The 17,585-nt window shown below is 38.8% G+C and overlaps 1 protein-coding gene across 2 annotated transcripts in view; it reads left to right on the plus strand.

Annotated features, from left to right (window-relative positions):
• The first annotated feature begins 948 nt into the window (after window positions 1-948).
• LOC110315882 (murinoglobulin-1) overlaps window positions 949-17,585 on the plus strand; it is a 29,037-nt gene continuing 12,400 nt past the window's right edge. For both annotated transcript variants that reach the window (XM_021189818.2, XM_029534796.1), the window contains exons 1-13: window positions 949-1,111; window positions 1,256-1,365; window positions 2,050-2,211; window positions 5,391-5,618; window positions 5,881-5,944; window positions 8,116-8,264; window positions 10,008-10,157; window positions 11,344-11,499; window positions 12,188-12,269; window positions 14,980-15,148; window positions 15,734-15,962; window positions 16,718-16,844; window positions 17,105-17,226. In XM_021189818.2, coding sequence (XP_021045477.2) covers window positions 964-1,111; window positions 1,256-1,365; window positions 2,050-2,211; window positions 5,391-5,618; window positions 5,881-5,944; window positions 8,116-8,264; window positions 10,008-10,157; window positions 11,344-11,499; window positions 12,188-12,269; window positions 14,980-15,148; window positions 15,734-15,962; window positions 16,718-16,844; window positions 17,105-17,226 — 1,896 coding nt within the window. In that variant the 5' untranslated portion in view covers window positions 949-963. The remainder of the gene's footprint in view (window positions 1,112-1,255; window positions 1,366-2,049; window positions 2,212-5,390; window positions 5,619-5,880; window positions 5,945-8,115; window positions 8,265-10,007; window positions 10,158-11,343; window positions 11,500-12,187; window positions 12,270-14,979; window positions 15,149-15,733; window positions 15,963-16,717; window positions 16,845-17,104; window positions 17,227-17,585) is intronic.

Raw genomic sequence — 17,585 nt, forward strand, 5'->3', positions numbered from 1 at the left:
GTATCCTAGGATACAGTTAGTGGAATGCTGTGCCCTTTTGTACATGTCATGCTTCCCTGCTGGTCCTGTTTCCTGTTTTTCTTTATTTTAATTAAGTTATTTATTTACTTTATATCCTGTTCACAGCTTTTCCTCCCTCCTCTCCTTACAGTCTCCTTCTCATCTCCTCTCAACCCACCCACCCACTGATCTACCCCTTGTCCTCAGAAAAGGGAAGGCTTCCCATGGATATCAACCTACCCTGGCATATCAAGTTGCAGGAAGACTAGGCACCTCTTGTATACAGTTTGGGCAGATGAGGCAGCACAGAAAGGGAAAAGGGATCCACACAAACTGCGGCAACAGCAGAAAACTGAAGTTGCTTAAGCAATGTGATCTAAATGAAATAAAGTATGCTACTAAGCCAACAATAATTGTAATGATGAAAATGACCAAAAAAAAAAAGTAAGCTGTGAAGGCAAAATTTAACTAAGAAGAAAATAATGATTCTGGTGAGTCTTTCACAGTTTGGGAATAATGTCATTTCTTTCTTATGAAGACTTTTCTAAATACCATTTCACTCTGGGAATGGATTTCACTTAACTTACTGCCACTAGGTATCAAGGCAACAGCGTCATGCCTGCTAGTAAAATGTAACATCCATTCTTGGGGTTGCTGTTTTTAATAACAGAAAGTAATTATTAAATCCTGATAGCATGCAATTAAGTGCTTCAGACATTATAATTGTGAGTATACTTAATACTCCTTAATACATATCACTTAGTACTTAATAGATAATCAATATTTTTATAGACACAAAAGCCAAGGCAACACTGGAACTGGTCATGACCATGGCATACAGCAGCACAGTGTTTGAGCTGAGTCCCATGCTTATAATGAGAACATCATGTACTAAGTACTCATTCTTCTGAAAGAAGTCTTCATGAGTGGGTTTGAGTAGACCATAGATCTGGACAGTGTGATATGTTACCTTGCTTTTATCTTACATATCAGCTAGACAACAATGGCTGCAGCACACAAGAAGTGAACATCACTGAGCTCCAATCAATTAAAAGACATCACAGGGTTCAGCTTTTCCATGTGAATGCAACTGTTACAGAAGAAGGGACAGGTATGTGGGTAACCAATGAATATAGAAAATGAAGCTGTGAAAACTGACACCTTTCACATTGAGATGGTAGTTCAAAGGATGCAGAAAGCAAGCAACTCTCTAATCAACATAGGCTTTCAATGTTGTCACAAATTTCTTCTTCAGGATTGGAGTTCAGTCAATCTGGAACAACTAAAATTGAAGGAATCACAAGCAAGCTCATATTTCTGAAGGCAGATTCACACTTCAGATATGGAATTCCATTCTTTGTGAAAGTAAGGTGCTTTTTGGTTTATAGATGGGTATGCTACAGGGTGTTATCTCAAAACTGAGGCCATTCTGCTAGATATTAAGTGTGTCTGACATCATCAATTGCAACACAAGAAGTGAAGCTTAGTGGTGGAGTGTATATTTCCTATGCTCAAGTGTATGAGTTCAATTCCCAGAACTAAACTGAAGACTTAGAAAGGTTATCAGGAGGTTCCAAATCTAAAACATATGCTGCAAAGTTTTTATTTATAGCTACTGTGTCTGAAAACCTTACACCCCAGTGTCACTGTGTTTCAATGGTGAAGCAGCGTGTCCTACATACTCATAACAAATCCATGCTCTCCATCAGCCTCTGTGCCTTCACAAGTAGTTCTTGTGATTGTGTTAGAGCATCTGCTTCCTGTACTTTACACAATGGACTAAATGATGGTTTCTTATAAATAATTAGAAAGGAGAAAGCATCTATAAAGAGTCTGTTATGACATAAAGTGTATAATACCTTCAGTCTCTATACTTTCACAGGCCCAACTAGTGCAGATCATATAGATTTTCTGGAACCAATTTTTGCATGTGCTGAATTAGTTGGTGCATCTTTGGTATCATTGTATAATACTGAAACAGGGTTTTCTCTTACATTCTTTGTTATATTTCCATGCCTAGACTATACTTTTCTTCCTTGTTCAACTTAGGTCCGCCTAGTGGATATCAAAGGAGACCCTATCCCAAATGAGCAAGTCTTCATCAAAGCACAAGAACTTGGCTCCACCAATGCAACTACCACTGATCAGCATGGCCTGGCAAAGTTCTCCATAGATACTGCTGGCATCTCGGGCTATTCCCTCCATATCAAAGTAAGTCAGAAATGAGGAGGACAAAAGACACAAGACAAGGCTTTGCAACAGCTTGAACTCAATAATGTGTAGCCTAATAAAAAGAATTCCATGCCAAACCCTCTTATTTTAGGGAAAAACACAAAAAGGTTCTGATTATTAATAACTGTATGAGCATGCATTGCAAGCACATTTTTAGCACAATTTTTATTTCATTGTATCTTTTGCTTTATTTATGTTTTCTATACCTCAAGTGAGGACCTTCAGGTAAAACAATGATTAAAGGTCCATTTTTATCTCTTTAGACAAGGATAGATGCTGTGTATCCTCAAATTCTTACTTCTGTGGGATACCAGCATCTTGACACTTTGTCTCTTAAGAAGGTTACAGAGGCCTTGAAAGTTGTGGCAAGGATTTTTAAATTTTTCTTTACCACTCAATACATGTAATGATAATTTTCCATTATCTCTAATCCCTGGTATTTTTCTTCCATTGTATCTAATCTATTAGTGAAATATTCTACTTAACTTTATTTAGCTTAATCATCTGTTTATTTCTCGGATTTCAATTTTTTAAAATTATTTCAGAATTTTTGTTTAGTGATTGTTTGGGTAAAATATATATTCTCTTATTTACTCCACTGGGCAGTGTGTGTGTGTGTGTGTGTGTGTGTGTGTGTGTGTTCCCAATTTTGTCAATAATTTTTAAGATTAGACTTGTAATATTATTTACATATTTCATATGCTTCAATAACTTTGAGTTCAGTTAAAGGAAAATTAAGAGATTTATGGTAAGCTATGTTGTTTTTCATATTTCTCCCACTTTGATGTTTTAATTTGTACATCTGTAGTGATGGCTATAGAACACCTGCTACTATAAGAAATTTTTCATAATGAGTAGCTCTCTTTTAAAGGCAAATCCCGGGAACACAGAGGACATTTCAGTAAATTCAACACCAAAGCAAATCAGAAGTATGGATATAATTTTAAAAATTAAAAACAGTCACTATACCCCAAGTTCCAATGAATACAAAGTGGAAAATACAATATAACTTAAACAGTTAAGTTAAAAAATAGAGAGAAGCTTTATTACTAAAGTGGCAGAAAAGAAAGTCTGAGAAAAAGAAAAAAAAATTTGTACAGTCTACAAGGAATAAAATTATACACTAAGCAATCACATAGGTATCAAATTAACAATATACCTTATGCTGCACCTCAATGTGTTAGCACCACTAGAACAGGCCAAATTCAAAATTGATGAAAGGAAGGAAATAATAAATATGGCTGAATTAATGATGGAGACCAAAGGGAACAGTAAAAAGGTCCAGAGACACCAAGGATGATTCTGAAATCACAAAGACAAGTAAAACTGATTAACCCTCATCTAAACCCAAAGAGAGGTAAAATCCAAATTAGCAAATTAGAGGTTATTATTACTGCAGACACTGTGAAATCTATGGGGTTCTTACAGAATAATCTGAAAACTTTCATTCCAATAAATTAAAAAATCCAGAAGAAACAAATGATTTTATGGATATTTATACTGTACCAAAAGTGAGCCAAAAAGATGTGAAAAACATAAATGAATTGGCAATGAGAAATAGAATTGAAGAAATAATTAAAGAGACCTGGCACAATAAGATCTGAGACTGGGAAGAACTCATTGTTGAATAGAACCAAACTTCAAAAAAAAATATTGTTGTATAAAGATTTAAAAAGAGGAATGCTTCCATAGTTGTTCTATGAATCTAGAATAAACCTGAGAATGCTTCCAAAGCAGTTCTATGAATCTAGAACAACCCTGAGACCAAAAGTAGATGAGGATACAGTGACAAGAACTCCTCAGACTAATTTACCCAATGAGTGTTAAAGGAAAGACCACACTGAAATTCTTACATGCCAAATTCAACCACACATTAAGCAAATCATGTACCATAATAAAACTGATTTTGTACTAAGGATACATGGATGGTTTCACAATTGTAAGCTGACAATTTTAAAGCAGCATATAAATAGAATCAAGAGTTAAAAACCACATGGTCATCTCAGTAGATCCAACAAATAGTCTGTTGATTATGGGAACAAAGAAACCTAAATGCACAGCAGGTGTGACATTAAAGTAGTGTGACCATTAAGCTCAGAGATTCTACAAAACTTCAAAGTGAAACCAGTATACAGTACAGGTATGCCACGCCCATATACAGGCCATATGAATTTAAACTATAGTATGATAGAGACAGCTACATCCCTGTGGCAGTCTCAGCAGTTCTCAAGAGTGTTGTGAAATGGAGCCAATTTTAATGCCTATTGGTGGATTATAGAGAATCTCTTGGGCAATTATGGAAGCATCACCTGTCAATAACCAGGCCATTGGCCTATTAGCTTAGTCAGGAAACAGGGAGGTGGAAGTTCAGGTATAGAGAGAATTTCTGAGGTAGAGTTAGGTGTGAGAGATTTGCCCCAAACTGAGAGGTAACGAACAGAAAAGAATAAACAGGATAATTGAATATAATTCATTCTCGCAGTCATACTTTTATGAACTTGAGCACATGGGGGAAAGCCAGGTTACATGAGTGGATAGAGAAAATTGGAAATATGTGCACATTGGATTTTTACTCAGATATTTATAAGAGAGTCATCTTTTCTATAGAGAAATGAATGGATTTGTAAATGGTCATTATAAGAAAAGAGTATGAGACTAGGAGAAAATATCTCTATATGTACCCCCATATGTGGAACCTAGGGAAATATGGGAATGAAAGCAGAGAGGGTCGATTGGGGAAAAAGGGAGCCAGCAAGAAACATAGGATTTCAGTGTAAAGTGGATGTAGATGCTCAGAGTACAGTACATTAATACATGAAAATATTTCTGTTAAACCATTATTTTGTACATTCATTATTCACTAAAATTTATATATGTAAAATTTTTTCATTATATTTTAGATGCACAATAAATATTTCCTTTGTCTCATAACAATAATACACTTCCCTTTTCCTTCTTCCCTGGTATAAATATTTGCTTTGATTCTGAAAATTTAGGGCTTTAGACATCAATCCATTTAATGAAATTCCCCTCCATTTTTAATGAAATGTATAAAATATTCAATCATTAAATGAGATAGGAAAATCTGCTGATTCATTACAGAAGAGAGATTCTGTCTGCTAGGCAATCTACAGCACAGTATTTTGTTGTTTCTCCAGGTCTACCACAAGGAGGAGAATTCATGTTCCCGTTTGTATTGCATGGAGGAAAGACATGCAGAGGCAAAGCATGTGGCCTACGCTGTTTACTCCCGCAGCAGGAGCTACATCTACCTTGACACAGAGACCAGCAGTGTCTTGCCCTGCAACCAGATTCACACAGTTCAGGCACATTTTATTCTGAAGGGGGTCTTGGTATTGCTGAAAGAGCTTGTTTTCTACTATCTGGTGAGTTCTGGCTCCAAACTGAAACAAACAAACAAACAAACAAACAAACAAACAAAAACAAAACAACAACAACAAAAAGAAAACAGAACAAAGCAAAACCAAAGAATTCTTTCCTCTCCTGACCATGTCTCTCCTTACACATTGGGTTCTAGACTGGGTATTTCTTCCTGAAATACAATAGATTCATCTAGTTCTTCTAGCACAGTTAGAACAAAGCCTGGTAAAATATAGATGTAAGCTTGGAAAATANTTTCCATTTTAGGTCATGGCCCAGGGCAGCATCATCCAGACTGGAAACCACACTCACCAGGTGGAGCCAGGAGAAGGTAAGTGTTTTCCCCACACAGTAACNTTTCCCCACCTCAGTGTCCACATACTCACCAATGGAATCTTACCACTGAGCAACTAACAGTGCCATCATGGTTGTGTGTCTCCATAGACACTCTCCACAGTAGGAATTCATGGTTTTGCTGTCCAATGTAAGTTTTCAGTCATACCATGACCTTCAGGAAAAAGTTTCAGGGTCCCAACCTGAGAATCATTTAACATGGTAAAATATCTATTCTGAATATGTAACACGTGTATACATAAAGTACTCCAAGATACAATCTACATGAGGAAATTATGCATTCACATACAGATTATCTGCCAACAAGGCAAATGAGTTGTCTTAGTGTGGGTCAAAAAAAATCTGGAGGGCATCAGACTTTGTCCTTAAATTCTAGCTACACTGATTTTCATGTACTTGTTCCATTTTTAATTTTTTAAAATTATGTGTGAGTTCCTTGTGGGTAACTATGTGCAAGTCAATAGAAATACTCTGAAAGCCAGAGCCATCAGATCCCCTGGATATTTTGGATCCAGAATTAAAGTTCTGAGCACCCTGGTGTGGGTGCTGGGAATCAAACCTGGGTTTTCTAGAAGAGCATCAAGTGATCTTAACTACTGAACTATCTCTCCGGTCCTTTATTTTTACTTTTAAAGACATTTTTATTCTTTGAAAGTTACACATATTTATGTGTATTTTAACCATACCTTCTCCCCACTAATCCCCCCATCTCCTCCCCGACTCACCAGGCCCCTTCCCTATTTTATATCTCTTTTTTAACCTACTGAGTTCAGTTAGTGCTACCCATACATGATGAGGTATTGGGCAAGTCCTTGAAACATGGACAATATAACAGGGGCCACATTGCTGAAGAAAACTGACTTTTCCTCCCCTCACTAGCCCTCAGCTGTCAATAGCTCCTCAACTAGTTGTGGTTCTTCACAAACACCTCCCGTTCCATGCTGGAATATTGACTGGCTTGCTGTTGTGAAGGTAAAAGCAGGGGATCATAGTTGCTGTGACTTTATGAGTGAAGTCACCTTGTCATCTTCTGGTGATATTTGCTCAATTCTACCAAAATGTGACTCCCTTTTCACTCCCTTATTTGGGCCTCTTGCACCCACTCCTATTAAAATCCAAGTAATCACTGAATCCTGATAATCTCAATTCTAATTTCTTGTCATCCTTTCCTTCCAAAAGAGCAATTACCACATGCAAACCCATGGTCTACAATGTATCTTTTCTTATTCAGTCCTCTCCATGGTCATAAAGACTGCGTGGAACACAATAGAAACCATACACTACTTATGGGATTCTCACTCAAACCAATGACAGTAAAAGTATTTGTATATTGAATTAAAAACAGGACTTATTAAGAATAATTATATAATCCCTCTAATAGTTTAAAAGTTATATGGACACTGGGTAATAGCAAATTTTAGATGTAAACATGCTTCTCTATACAGTCACAGATATCTTTCAAGTCATTTCTAAAAGTGGTAGACACTCAGTCAATGCTCAACAAATTTACTGAAAAGGAGTTTCCTAGCCATTGATTAATTATAAAAAATATTTAGCTATTTAATAAAGTATGCAATTGGTTCTTCAACAAACACTAAGGGGAGTCATAGCACCGATCATGAGAAGACTTATGAACCCCCTCAGGTTCACCAGAAACAATAAGAGAGACATCATTTTCTCCCAAGAGATGCAAACATTGCATTGAGAAAAAGTTTATTACAAAGATGTTCTGATTATGCCAAGTGTGACTTGCTCCTCTGATATGATTATTAATTTTCAGCTCCCCGACTACCAGGCTTTTCTCTCTATTATTCTTCTTTGTATATGAATAGTAAATGGGATATCAGTCAAGGTTGTCTTAATCCTTTTTATAAAATCTAGCATGCTGTTTGGGATGCTAAGGGATAAAAGAGATAAGAGGTTAGTATACTATTAGCTATAAATAACCAACATAACTTTTGACAGTGAACACCTTGGTGGAAGATATCTTTGTAATATCCTCCTGAGATCATTAGCTTGCAAATAACTAACCACAGGACAGGTAGACTGTCTTCCACATAGAGACAGTCCTCCCAATCCCTGTGTTCAGTTACTTGGGGTTTCCTGTCAGTAGTCTGACCCATAACCATCTCTTCCCATTCCCCCCAGCTCCAGTAAAAGGCAACTTTGCCTTGGAGATCCCTGTGGAGTTCAGCATGGTCCCCATGGCTAAAGTGCTCATCTACACCATCTTGCCTGATGGAGAAGTGATTGCAGATTCTGTAAACTTTGAAGTTGAAAAGTGTCTTCACAACAAAGTGAGGGATTTATTACCTATAATTTTTATTTTTAAAAAGTGGGGTCTAAAGGACAGAGGGTTCAGATAAATAGGCTAAACCCAGTCATTGGTGTGTGCCACCATGGCTAAGATGTAGACAGTACCAGAGTGCCAGATTTCAATTTATAAACCCCACATGTGGTTGGAGGGTTAAAAGAGAGCAAACAAGATTGGGTAGAGGAAGAAAGGAGAAACGAATCCTTAATAACTAAATTAAAGTTGTATAACTTACAGTTTTATTGTATTTATCTGCATGCGCACATGTGCATGTGAATGTACATATATGGAGGAAAGAGAACAAGTTTTACAAGTCTGTGATCTCCTTCCTCATGAGTCTGAAAGGTCAAGCTCAGGTCAACAGGCTTGTCAGGGGGCGCCTTTACCCACTGAGCCATGTCATAGGCCCTTAATGTCACATAATCTTATGTGAGACCAGTCATACGATCCAGGGCCATCAATTGTTAGTATATTTTCCATCCAGCTTTTCATTATGATTTTTTTATGTGTGATAAGAACATAAGACCCTTGCTAGTATTAATTTTTATGACACAGCACATTGAGAGGGTCCTGTATCGCAGATCTTCAGTTCCTAGTCCTATTAGGCAGCTGAAACTATGCCTGTTGGTGAGCTTCCGTGCTTTCCTTTCTCTAGAGTAGCTAAGGACATCTCTGATCTGCTTTCATCGGCCCCTTTCAATATGTCCCAGTCTTCGGCAGTTTGATTCTGTCTCCAAAATGAAGTAGGAAGCACTGAGAGATGAAGGTGAATGGCAGATAATCCGATAGTCAGACAGAGAGGCAGATATAGACATATTTCCAATGAGAATACTGATCTGCTTTTTCTACCCCAGGTATAAGACTCATCATGAAAAAGTCCTTTAAATTAAGTAACTTTGTTGGGTGGTTGTGGCATGATCCTTTAGTCCAAGCACAGGGGTGACAGGCAGATTTGAGTTCAAGGCCAGCCTGGTCTACAGAGTGAGTTCCAGGACAGCCAGGACTACACAGAGAGGGGGGTGGGCAAAGAGAGAGACACAGACAGAGGGACACAAAGATGGAGATACAGAGACAGAGATGAAAAGAGACAGGAAGGGGAGATGGGGAGGAGGGGTGGGAAGAGAAGGAGAGATGATGGAGAGGGAGTGTACCTTCAGTGTTGCAGAGTTGGCTCAGTAGGTAATTGCATTTCCTGCACTGAATTCTGATTCCAGCATTTATGTAAATGCCAGGCATGACCAGAGGGTCTTATAACCCCAGTGTTGTGGAGGCTAGAGGCAGGGGAATTGCTAGGACTTCCTTCTGCCAATTTAGCTCCAAGATTATGAGGGACATTCTCAAGAGAATAAGATAGAGAATGGGAGCAGGGCACCCACACCCTCCTCTGGCCTCTGATGGGTGCACGGGTACATGCACCTGCACACGCATGTGCATTGCACTACAGTCACATACATGTGCACATACACCAAAAATGAGCTATTTGCAAGAATTTCAGGGAACGGAAATAGTCCTGTGTTGCTTTGGAGTTTGACTGACACATTTCCTGTCTTCCTAAATCAATCCCAGGGAGAAAGGGGACACAAGGAACTTCAGTTGTGCTTCTGACAGTATTCATTATCTGGAAAAACAGATGTGTGAGCAGAGATCCAGGGTGACTCCACATGGCAGGTTTCAGGGCTGCAAAAGCAGGAAACCCCACTGCTAAGCTTGATTTTCCTTCTCGCAGGTGGACCTGAGCTTCAGCTCATCTCAAAGTCTTCCTGCCTCACAAACCCGTCTGCAGGTCACAGCTTCTCCTCAGTCCCTCTGTGGCCTGAGAGCTGTGGACCAGAGCGTGCTGCTGCTGAAGCCCGAGGCTGAGCTCTCCCCTTCCTGGGTGAGTTCCTTTCCACCTCTGTCCAAAATCCATCCACAGAGACCGGAAGTGACCGTGGCTCTGATGAAACACTGATTGTTCAGACACTAGGGCTATTGAATGTTAAAATACTGCACTTAATGCTCACAGCGTCTGTAAGTGAGCATTTCATTACAAAATCCCGAAGAACGGATCAGAAAACTTTAGCCAATAAACTGAAGACTTGGAAGGAAATAAGGCCCTCTGTGAGCTGCAGAGCCTTCTGTGCTCTTACTGCACCTGTCCTGCCCCAGGAGTGGCTTGTCCCCTTCCGATGCTCATGGTGGAGCTTTGCAGAGACACGCTGCATGTGGGAGCCAAACGAAACCATTTACACAAACAGAATCTTACAATCTCAAGAGTTCCCCAATAAGAAAAAAAGGATAGAATGACTTAAATTTTTAAATTTTAAAATGCAAGGTTTTCAACTTGTTTTGAAAATTCTCAGAAGCACAAAATGAAACCATACCCTATTTACAGGTGTCTCACCCAAGATAATGACAGTAAAACTCTTCCTTTTATTGAATTAAAAACATGACTTATTAGGAATAATTTTATGATCACTCTAATAGTGTAAAAATTATTATTGACACTGGCTAACAGCATATTTTAGAATATACAGTAGATATGTAAATATAAAAACAGAAATCTTTAGTCCAGATAATGCTGGGAATTTACCAGTCTTAAACTAACATGTAAATTAAACCAATATTTAATTTAAGTTTAATGATGAGATTTTATGAAACTCATGCAGAAAATGCTTTGGAAAGTATCCTGCTAAAAACTTTTTCATTTTTGATTTTTACTTTCCCCAAATCTATTCAACAAGAGCAGTTGTTTTTAGCTGACAAACAGGCAATTCCTTTAAGACATGCAAGGGTTATTTAAAGAGGGATGGAGTTCCCTTGATCACACCTATCCTGCCATCTCTGTGCACTGGATGCCTGGTATTATTGACGAGAAAAGATATTTCTTGAACACTCAGGTATTTGTAGTCCTCACATTGATTTGGGGGCGGGGGGTGGGGGGGGGGGAGTGGTGTTAGTATGTTCCAAGAAAGAGGGTCCTGCCAGAACCAACAAGTCAGTCAACTCAGGAACCACAATGTTAGCCAAAGCTAACTCGGGAAGTGCTCCCCACAAGCCCGCTCATTTCCTGTCTCTTACAGATATACAATCTGCCAGGTATGCAGCACAACAAATTCATTCCAAGTTCCCACCTGTCTGAAGACCAAGAAGATTGTATGCTGTATGGACCATGGGTGGATGAGAACCCATACTCGGTACCACATGGAAGAGAGAAGGATGTCTACAGATATGTGGAGGTAACCTCTATTATCTACAGACATGCTGCTCTGTGAATTATTTAGATTTAATGAAAGTCTATATTAGTAAAGAAGTTTAGGCTCAGGCCAGGGATATGAGTCACTAGCAAACCACTCACCTTGCATGTGGTGGTTCATGGGTTCAAATCCTAAGCATGCCAAAAATCTATATCTTAGAAAGTGCCCAGTCTAGACTATTTTTTTTTCTCTCTATTGGGGAAACTGGCATGGAGTGGAGGACTGATTTAGTAGTAGTGGTAGTAGTAGGAGTAGTGGTGGTGGTGGTGGTAGCAGCAGTAGTATTTTTATTAATGATTTTTTCAGACAGTCTCTCATTATGTGGCTCTGGATGTCCTGGCTCTCACTCTGTAGACCAGACTGGCCTCAAAGTCCCAGAGATCTGTCTGCCTGTGCCTCTCAAGTGCTGGGATTAAAGCGTGTACTACCATGCATGGCTGCGAATGACTTCTAAAAATAACAGCATTATATCAGAAAGATGACCTGCACATGTGACTCCCTATAAATTATATGATCTTCACTGTGCTCCCTAACAAGTAGGAGACAAACAACTGGAATAGGGATTCTACCTGAACAAGCAAAACTATATGTGAAATATTTATTGCAATATTTATACACACTTTTTTCAGGAATTTGAAGTATTTTAATCCATTAATATCGTTCTTTCTAGGACATGGGTTTAACGGCATTCACCAACTTGAAGATCAAACATCCTACACTTTGTTTTGACTATGAAATGGTTCCAATATTAGGTAAAATAACAAATCAGTATTTTCAGAACAGAATATGTGTGAATCATTTATCAAAACTTGTAAAATAAAATTAAAGTGCATGTATGGCATCCCAGTAAGAGAAAAAGAACTCAAGCTTACTAGCACAAAACATGTCAAGATGTATGCTGCTACAAGGACATTTAAGGCTGGAGGTCCTTTAATGTTAAAATAAGACAAAATGTGACATTTTTTGTGGTACAGGACCATTGAGCGAAGTGGGAAAGGGTGCATGCACACTCATATATTAACCAAGGAGTCATTTAATCTTCCTCCTCCCTTCATCGGAGTCCCTTTCAGAGTGACTGCACCATTTGCATCCCCACCAACAGTGAATCAGGGCTCCCTTTCCCCTTGTCTTCTCCAGCACTTGCTCTCAGTCCTTTTGCTGACCTTGGCCATCCTGACTGGGGTGAGATGGAATCTGGGTTGCTTTAATCTACATTTCCCAAATTGCTAGCATAACAAACACTGATAAAAGATGTGTCTTAACCTTTTAAATTTCTTTTGAAACCACTCTTCAGATCCACAGCTCATTCTTTAAGTCAGGGTGTTTGTTTTCTCGACTCTTTGTTTCTATAGTCTTTTATATAGTTGGGGTATCTATTCTCTATCACAGGTATAGCTAACAAATATTTTCTCCCACACTCTGTGCTTCCACTTCAATCAATTGATTGCTCTCTAGTGGTGCAAAAAGCATTTCAGTTTTGTGAGGTCTCCATTTGTCAAGTATTTACCTTAATTTCTAAGTGAATGGGTCTCATTCAGAGAGTCCTTTCCTACACATGTATGTTGTAGGGTTGCTGACTACGGTTCTTCCCCCAGCAGTTTGCGGTTTCATGTTCAGGTCCTTGATGCATTAGGAGTTGATTATTGTGTAGAGTCATAGATATAGTTCTACATTCATTCTTCTGTATGTGAGCATCTGGTTTCCCTAGAAACCTTTGTTGAAGATGCTGTCTTTCCTATGGGCTATGTTTTGACATCTATGACAGCTATCAGATGCCTGTGATTGCATGAGTGTGTTTGGGTCTTCTTTATGTTCCATTGATCTAGATGTCCTTTTTTTTTTTTTTTGCCATTACCATGCAGGTTTTATTGCTATACCTCTGTAATATAACTTGAAATCATGAAACACTATCTTTATCATTATTTATATTCTAAATACTACACTTTATGTTTATATCTGTACTAACATAAAATGAAACATTATTCTGACTGGAGAATATTAATTTTCCTCATAATGATTTGAAAGGAAATTGAAATATCGTCACACACTATTGCATAGGCCAGCAAGATTTTGCTGAAAGGATCCTGATATAGCTGTCTTTTGTGAGGCTATGCCAGTGCTTGGCAAATACAGAAGGGAATGCCCACAGTCATCTATAGGATGGAACACAGGGTCCGCAATAAAGGAGCTAGAGAAATTACCAAAGGAGCAGAAAGGGGCTGCAACCCTATGGATTGAACAACAATATGAACTAATCAGTACTCCCAAAGCTCCTGTCTCTAGCTGCATATATAACAGAAGATGGAATAGTTGGCCATCATTGGGAAGAGAGGCCCCTTGGTCTTGCAAACTTTATATGCCCCATACAGGGGAACGCCAGGGCTATGAAGTGGGAATGAGTGGGTAAGGGAGCAGGGCAGCGGGATGGTATAGGGGACTTTTGAGATAGCATTTGAAATGTAAATGAAGAAAATATCTAATATAATAATAATAATAATAATAATAATAATAATAATAATAATAAAAGAAATATCTTCACACATTTCTAAAAGCAAGAGGACCTAAGGCACTGGGACTTCTCTAGACAATGGAATAATTTGTCAACTATCCCTGTAGCTGTTAAAGTAATGGGTGAAGAACTTAAAATACTAGAAAATACTTAGTTCTTGAAGGCAAATATAAAGACAAAGGTCAGGATACAGTTAGTGGCTATCATAGGGAAGGATCTATAGAAATTGATCTTTGTGTGTGTATATGAATTTAAAAAATGGGGAAAGATTTTCTAGGCTTAGAAATCAGCTGGGAAATTCTTAGGTGAAGCCCTGACTAAATCAGAGTGTATACTTGTACTTGAAAAAATGCAGAGTACAGACCCTCCACCACCAGCTTTAAATCCTGCATTTCTTGCCAGTACAAACCCAAGCCAATGCTATGATTCCTGAGTAATAAACTTCCTATTTCTAACCCAAGAGTTTGTACCTCTTTCCAAGTTGCTATCCAAATTGAAAACCTATTAAAACATTAGGTTAATGCTACAGATCATAAGAAAGAAAAAGCATTGCAAGAATATCTCTACCAATAATGTAGACATCATTCAGCTCTTGTCTGGAGTGATTCTCATTGTCACAAGTTCTGTTGCCTAGGATCATATTATGCATCTTCATTCCTCCAAGGGGGGGGGCACATTATATCTGTAGGCTTTCACTAACTATCCAATATCCAACCCAAGAAAATATGCATTGTGGGTCCTTTCAAGTTAAACTACTATAGGTAAGGTTTCACCTATGACAAAGATGTTACCCAGTCTCCTCCAAAATGAGTGATTCAATGCATCATTTCCAGCATCACTGTTATAGGGTTAACAGTCAAGAAGAAACTGAAAATTAAACTACATTTACACTACACCACTATGTTCCATTGAATTCAAGTTCTATGTTCATTTCTTCCATTGTAACTTCATAGCGCCTCGTATGAAATTTGATCTTGCATTTAGCCATGAAAATGATGGGAGTTTAGACAAGGTATCAGGTAAAAGACCTCCACCTAAAGAGCCACCACGTAAAGATCCACTTACCGAGACCATTCGAAAATATTTTCCTGAAACCTGGATCTGGGATATAGTCACAGTAAAGTAAGTGATTTTCATTTTTTGAGGTGGGCATAATTTTTCTGATTTCTTATATTTCTCTAATTAATTTTTATCATACACAAAGGAAATTGGTCATTTAGAAAACCAAAGCATATCAACCCATCAAGTATAAAATGCATATATTTCCATCGCTCCCAGAAAATGCACAGAAAAATTTCACATACCTGCCTGATAGTTAAAACTATTCAGGATAAATGTATTGAGTACTAGGTGAGGCGGTCTTACATCGGGCAGATTATGGGACTGCTACATGGAGTAGACCATAGAAGTCATACAACTCTTGTATGATATTTTGAAGATGAGAATTCAGAGAAAACTACAAATCTATGTTTAGATTTCCATGAACATACGGAGTTTGAGATGTTATGGGTCTACAACTTGAGTTGGAAAAACAAGATTACTGAAAGACCTTTTATTTTGCCATCTGGAGTCCTGGTTCCTCTGTTCCCTCCCTATCACTCCTTTGAAGGACTGAAGGGATGGGGTCTTGTCACACTCAGAGTCACCATCTCAGAGATAATAAATTCATACGCTCACTTTCTGTGCTTTACACTCTCCCTCTCCCAGCTCCTCAGGAGTGGCTGAAGTGGAAATGACAGTCCCTGACACCATCACTGAATGGAAGGCTGGAGCCCTCTGCCTGTCCAGAGACACTGGCCTTGGCCTCTCTTCTGTAGTACCTCTCCAAGCCTTCCAGCCCTTCTTTGTGGACCTCTCATTGCCCTACTCTGTGGTCCGTGGAGAAGCCTTCATGCTCAAGGCCACTGTGATGAACTACCTCCCTACAAGCATGCGGGTGAACACCTTTCTGAATTCAGCATGACCAGGGGGATAGAGAGCAATTAGTGTGTGTAGATTATAACTAAGACTTACATAAAAAGAAGAAAGAAAGGGGGGAAGAGACTGTATTGGACTGGTCAGCAAGTGGTGCCAAATGTTTAAACAATTTGCAGACTCTAGCTACATATACACAGCAAAAAGTTGTTTAACAGCATGAACATGACATAAAATTAGATGATGTTGCCAGTATTTAAACAGCACATACAGCAGTAACAGAGAGAGGATATTGCATGTAGCCTCTATATAATCAAAGGACATGGTCCATATAAATATATGAGGTTGTTGTCAGGATAAAATGACAGATCGTTTTACAATGAACTTTTCTTTCATTGGAGGGAGGTATATACTTAAAAATGTTAGTTAAAAATCTAGTACAGTAAATTTGCTTCTGCCATCAAAATAAAACAAATATAAGTAGACAGATATACAATTATCCCCTTAATGGTTTGTGTAGATAATACATAGATGACAGATAAATAACATTCTAGATATGCATGTGTGGATGAAATCTATGCAAGCCTTCTGTGTCAACTTACATGACATTTTAGGCATGCTTTCCAAACACATCCCCTCCTTTTCTCTTTATAACACAAATCCCCCGTAAGACTCTTTTGCCTACCTACTCTCATGCATAACATGTTGTCCTTCCATGGAGACTTCTTTCTTTACATTTATTTATTTTGCTGTTTATTTTTCCCTGTCGGGCCACAGATGAGTGTGCAGCTGGAAACCTCTCCTGATTTCATGGCTGTCCCAGTGGGAGACGACCAAGATTCTTACTGCCTCAGTGCCAATGGGAGGCACACCTCATCCTGGCTGGTAACTCCGAAGACTTTAGGTGAGTGAAAATTTTGTAAGGGAGCTCTGCCCAGAAAAGGTGAGTGTAGGGAGGTTTCTTCAGTTAACTTCTTCTCATTGGGTCCCCAAGAGGAAGCTCCCAGTCATTACTGTTTCTGGAGTGTACTTAACACCTTCTTAAATAGAAGACAAGCTCTTGGACCACTCCTAGAACCAAGGAGGCCCTGCAGATCTAGGGGCTTTGGGAGATGCCAGGTTCCTGGCAGATCTGAGCTCAGCTCTCTGGACTGTTTGTTTCAGGGAATGTGAATGTCTCTGTGACTGCGGAAGCACAACAGTCCCCAGAGCCCTGTGGTTCTGAGGTGGCCACAGTTCCTGAAACTGGGAGAAAGGACACAGTAGTCAAAGTCCTGAGAGTTGAGGTGAGTAAACCTTCCCGATCAGCAGTGTGCTGAGCCCAGAAAATGGAGCAGTGTTGACTATATTTAGATGAAAAATAAAAGATAATATCATATGACCTTGAGATAGTTTATAGCTGGCAAGCTCATGCTTCTAAACTGATATGTGTAGTGTTTTCTTTTGCCTCCCTAGTCTTTTAACTGAAGCTTAGGGGGCAAGGAGGATAATCTAAGCCAGTTTATCTTCTTAAAGTTATACTGCTTTCTTCTAATTATGCCTCACTCCTTTGTCTTTATTATCTTTCCCTATTACCTTCTTTTTGCTCTGGCATGCCCAAATCCTCACATGCTGAAGTCATTCCACCCCATGGCCTCACAAGTAA

The sequence above is a fragment of the Mus pahari genome, unplaced genomic scaffold (assembly GCF_900095145.1).
Source record: "Mus pahari unplaced genomic scaffold, PAHARI_EIJ_v1.1 scaffold_8616_1, whole genome shotgun sequence".
Classification (NCBI taxonomy): domain Eukaryota; kingdom Metazoa; phylum Chordata; class Mammalia; order Rodentia; family Muridae; genus Mus; species Mus pahari.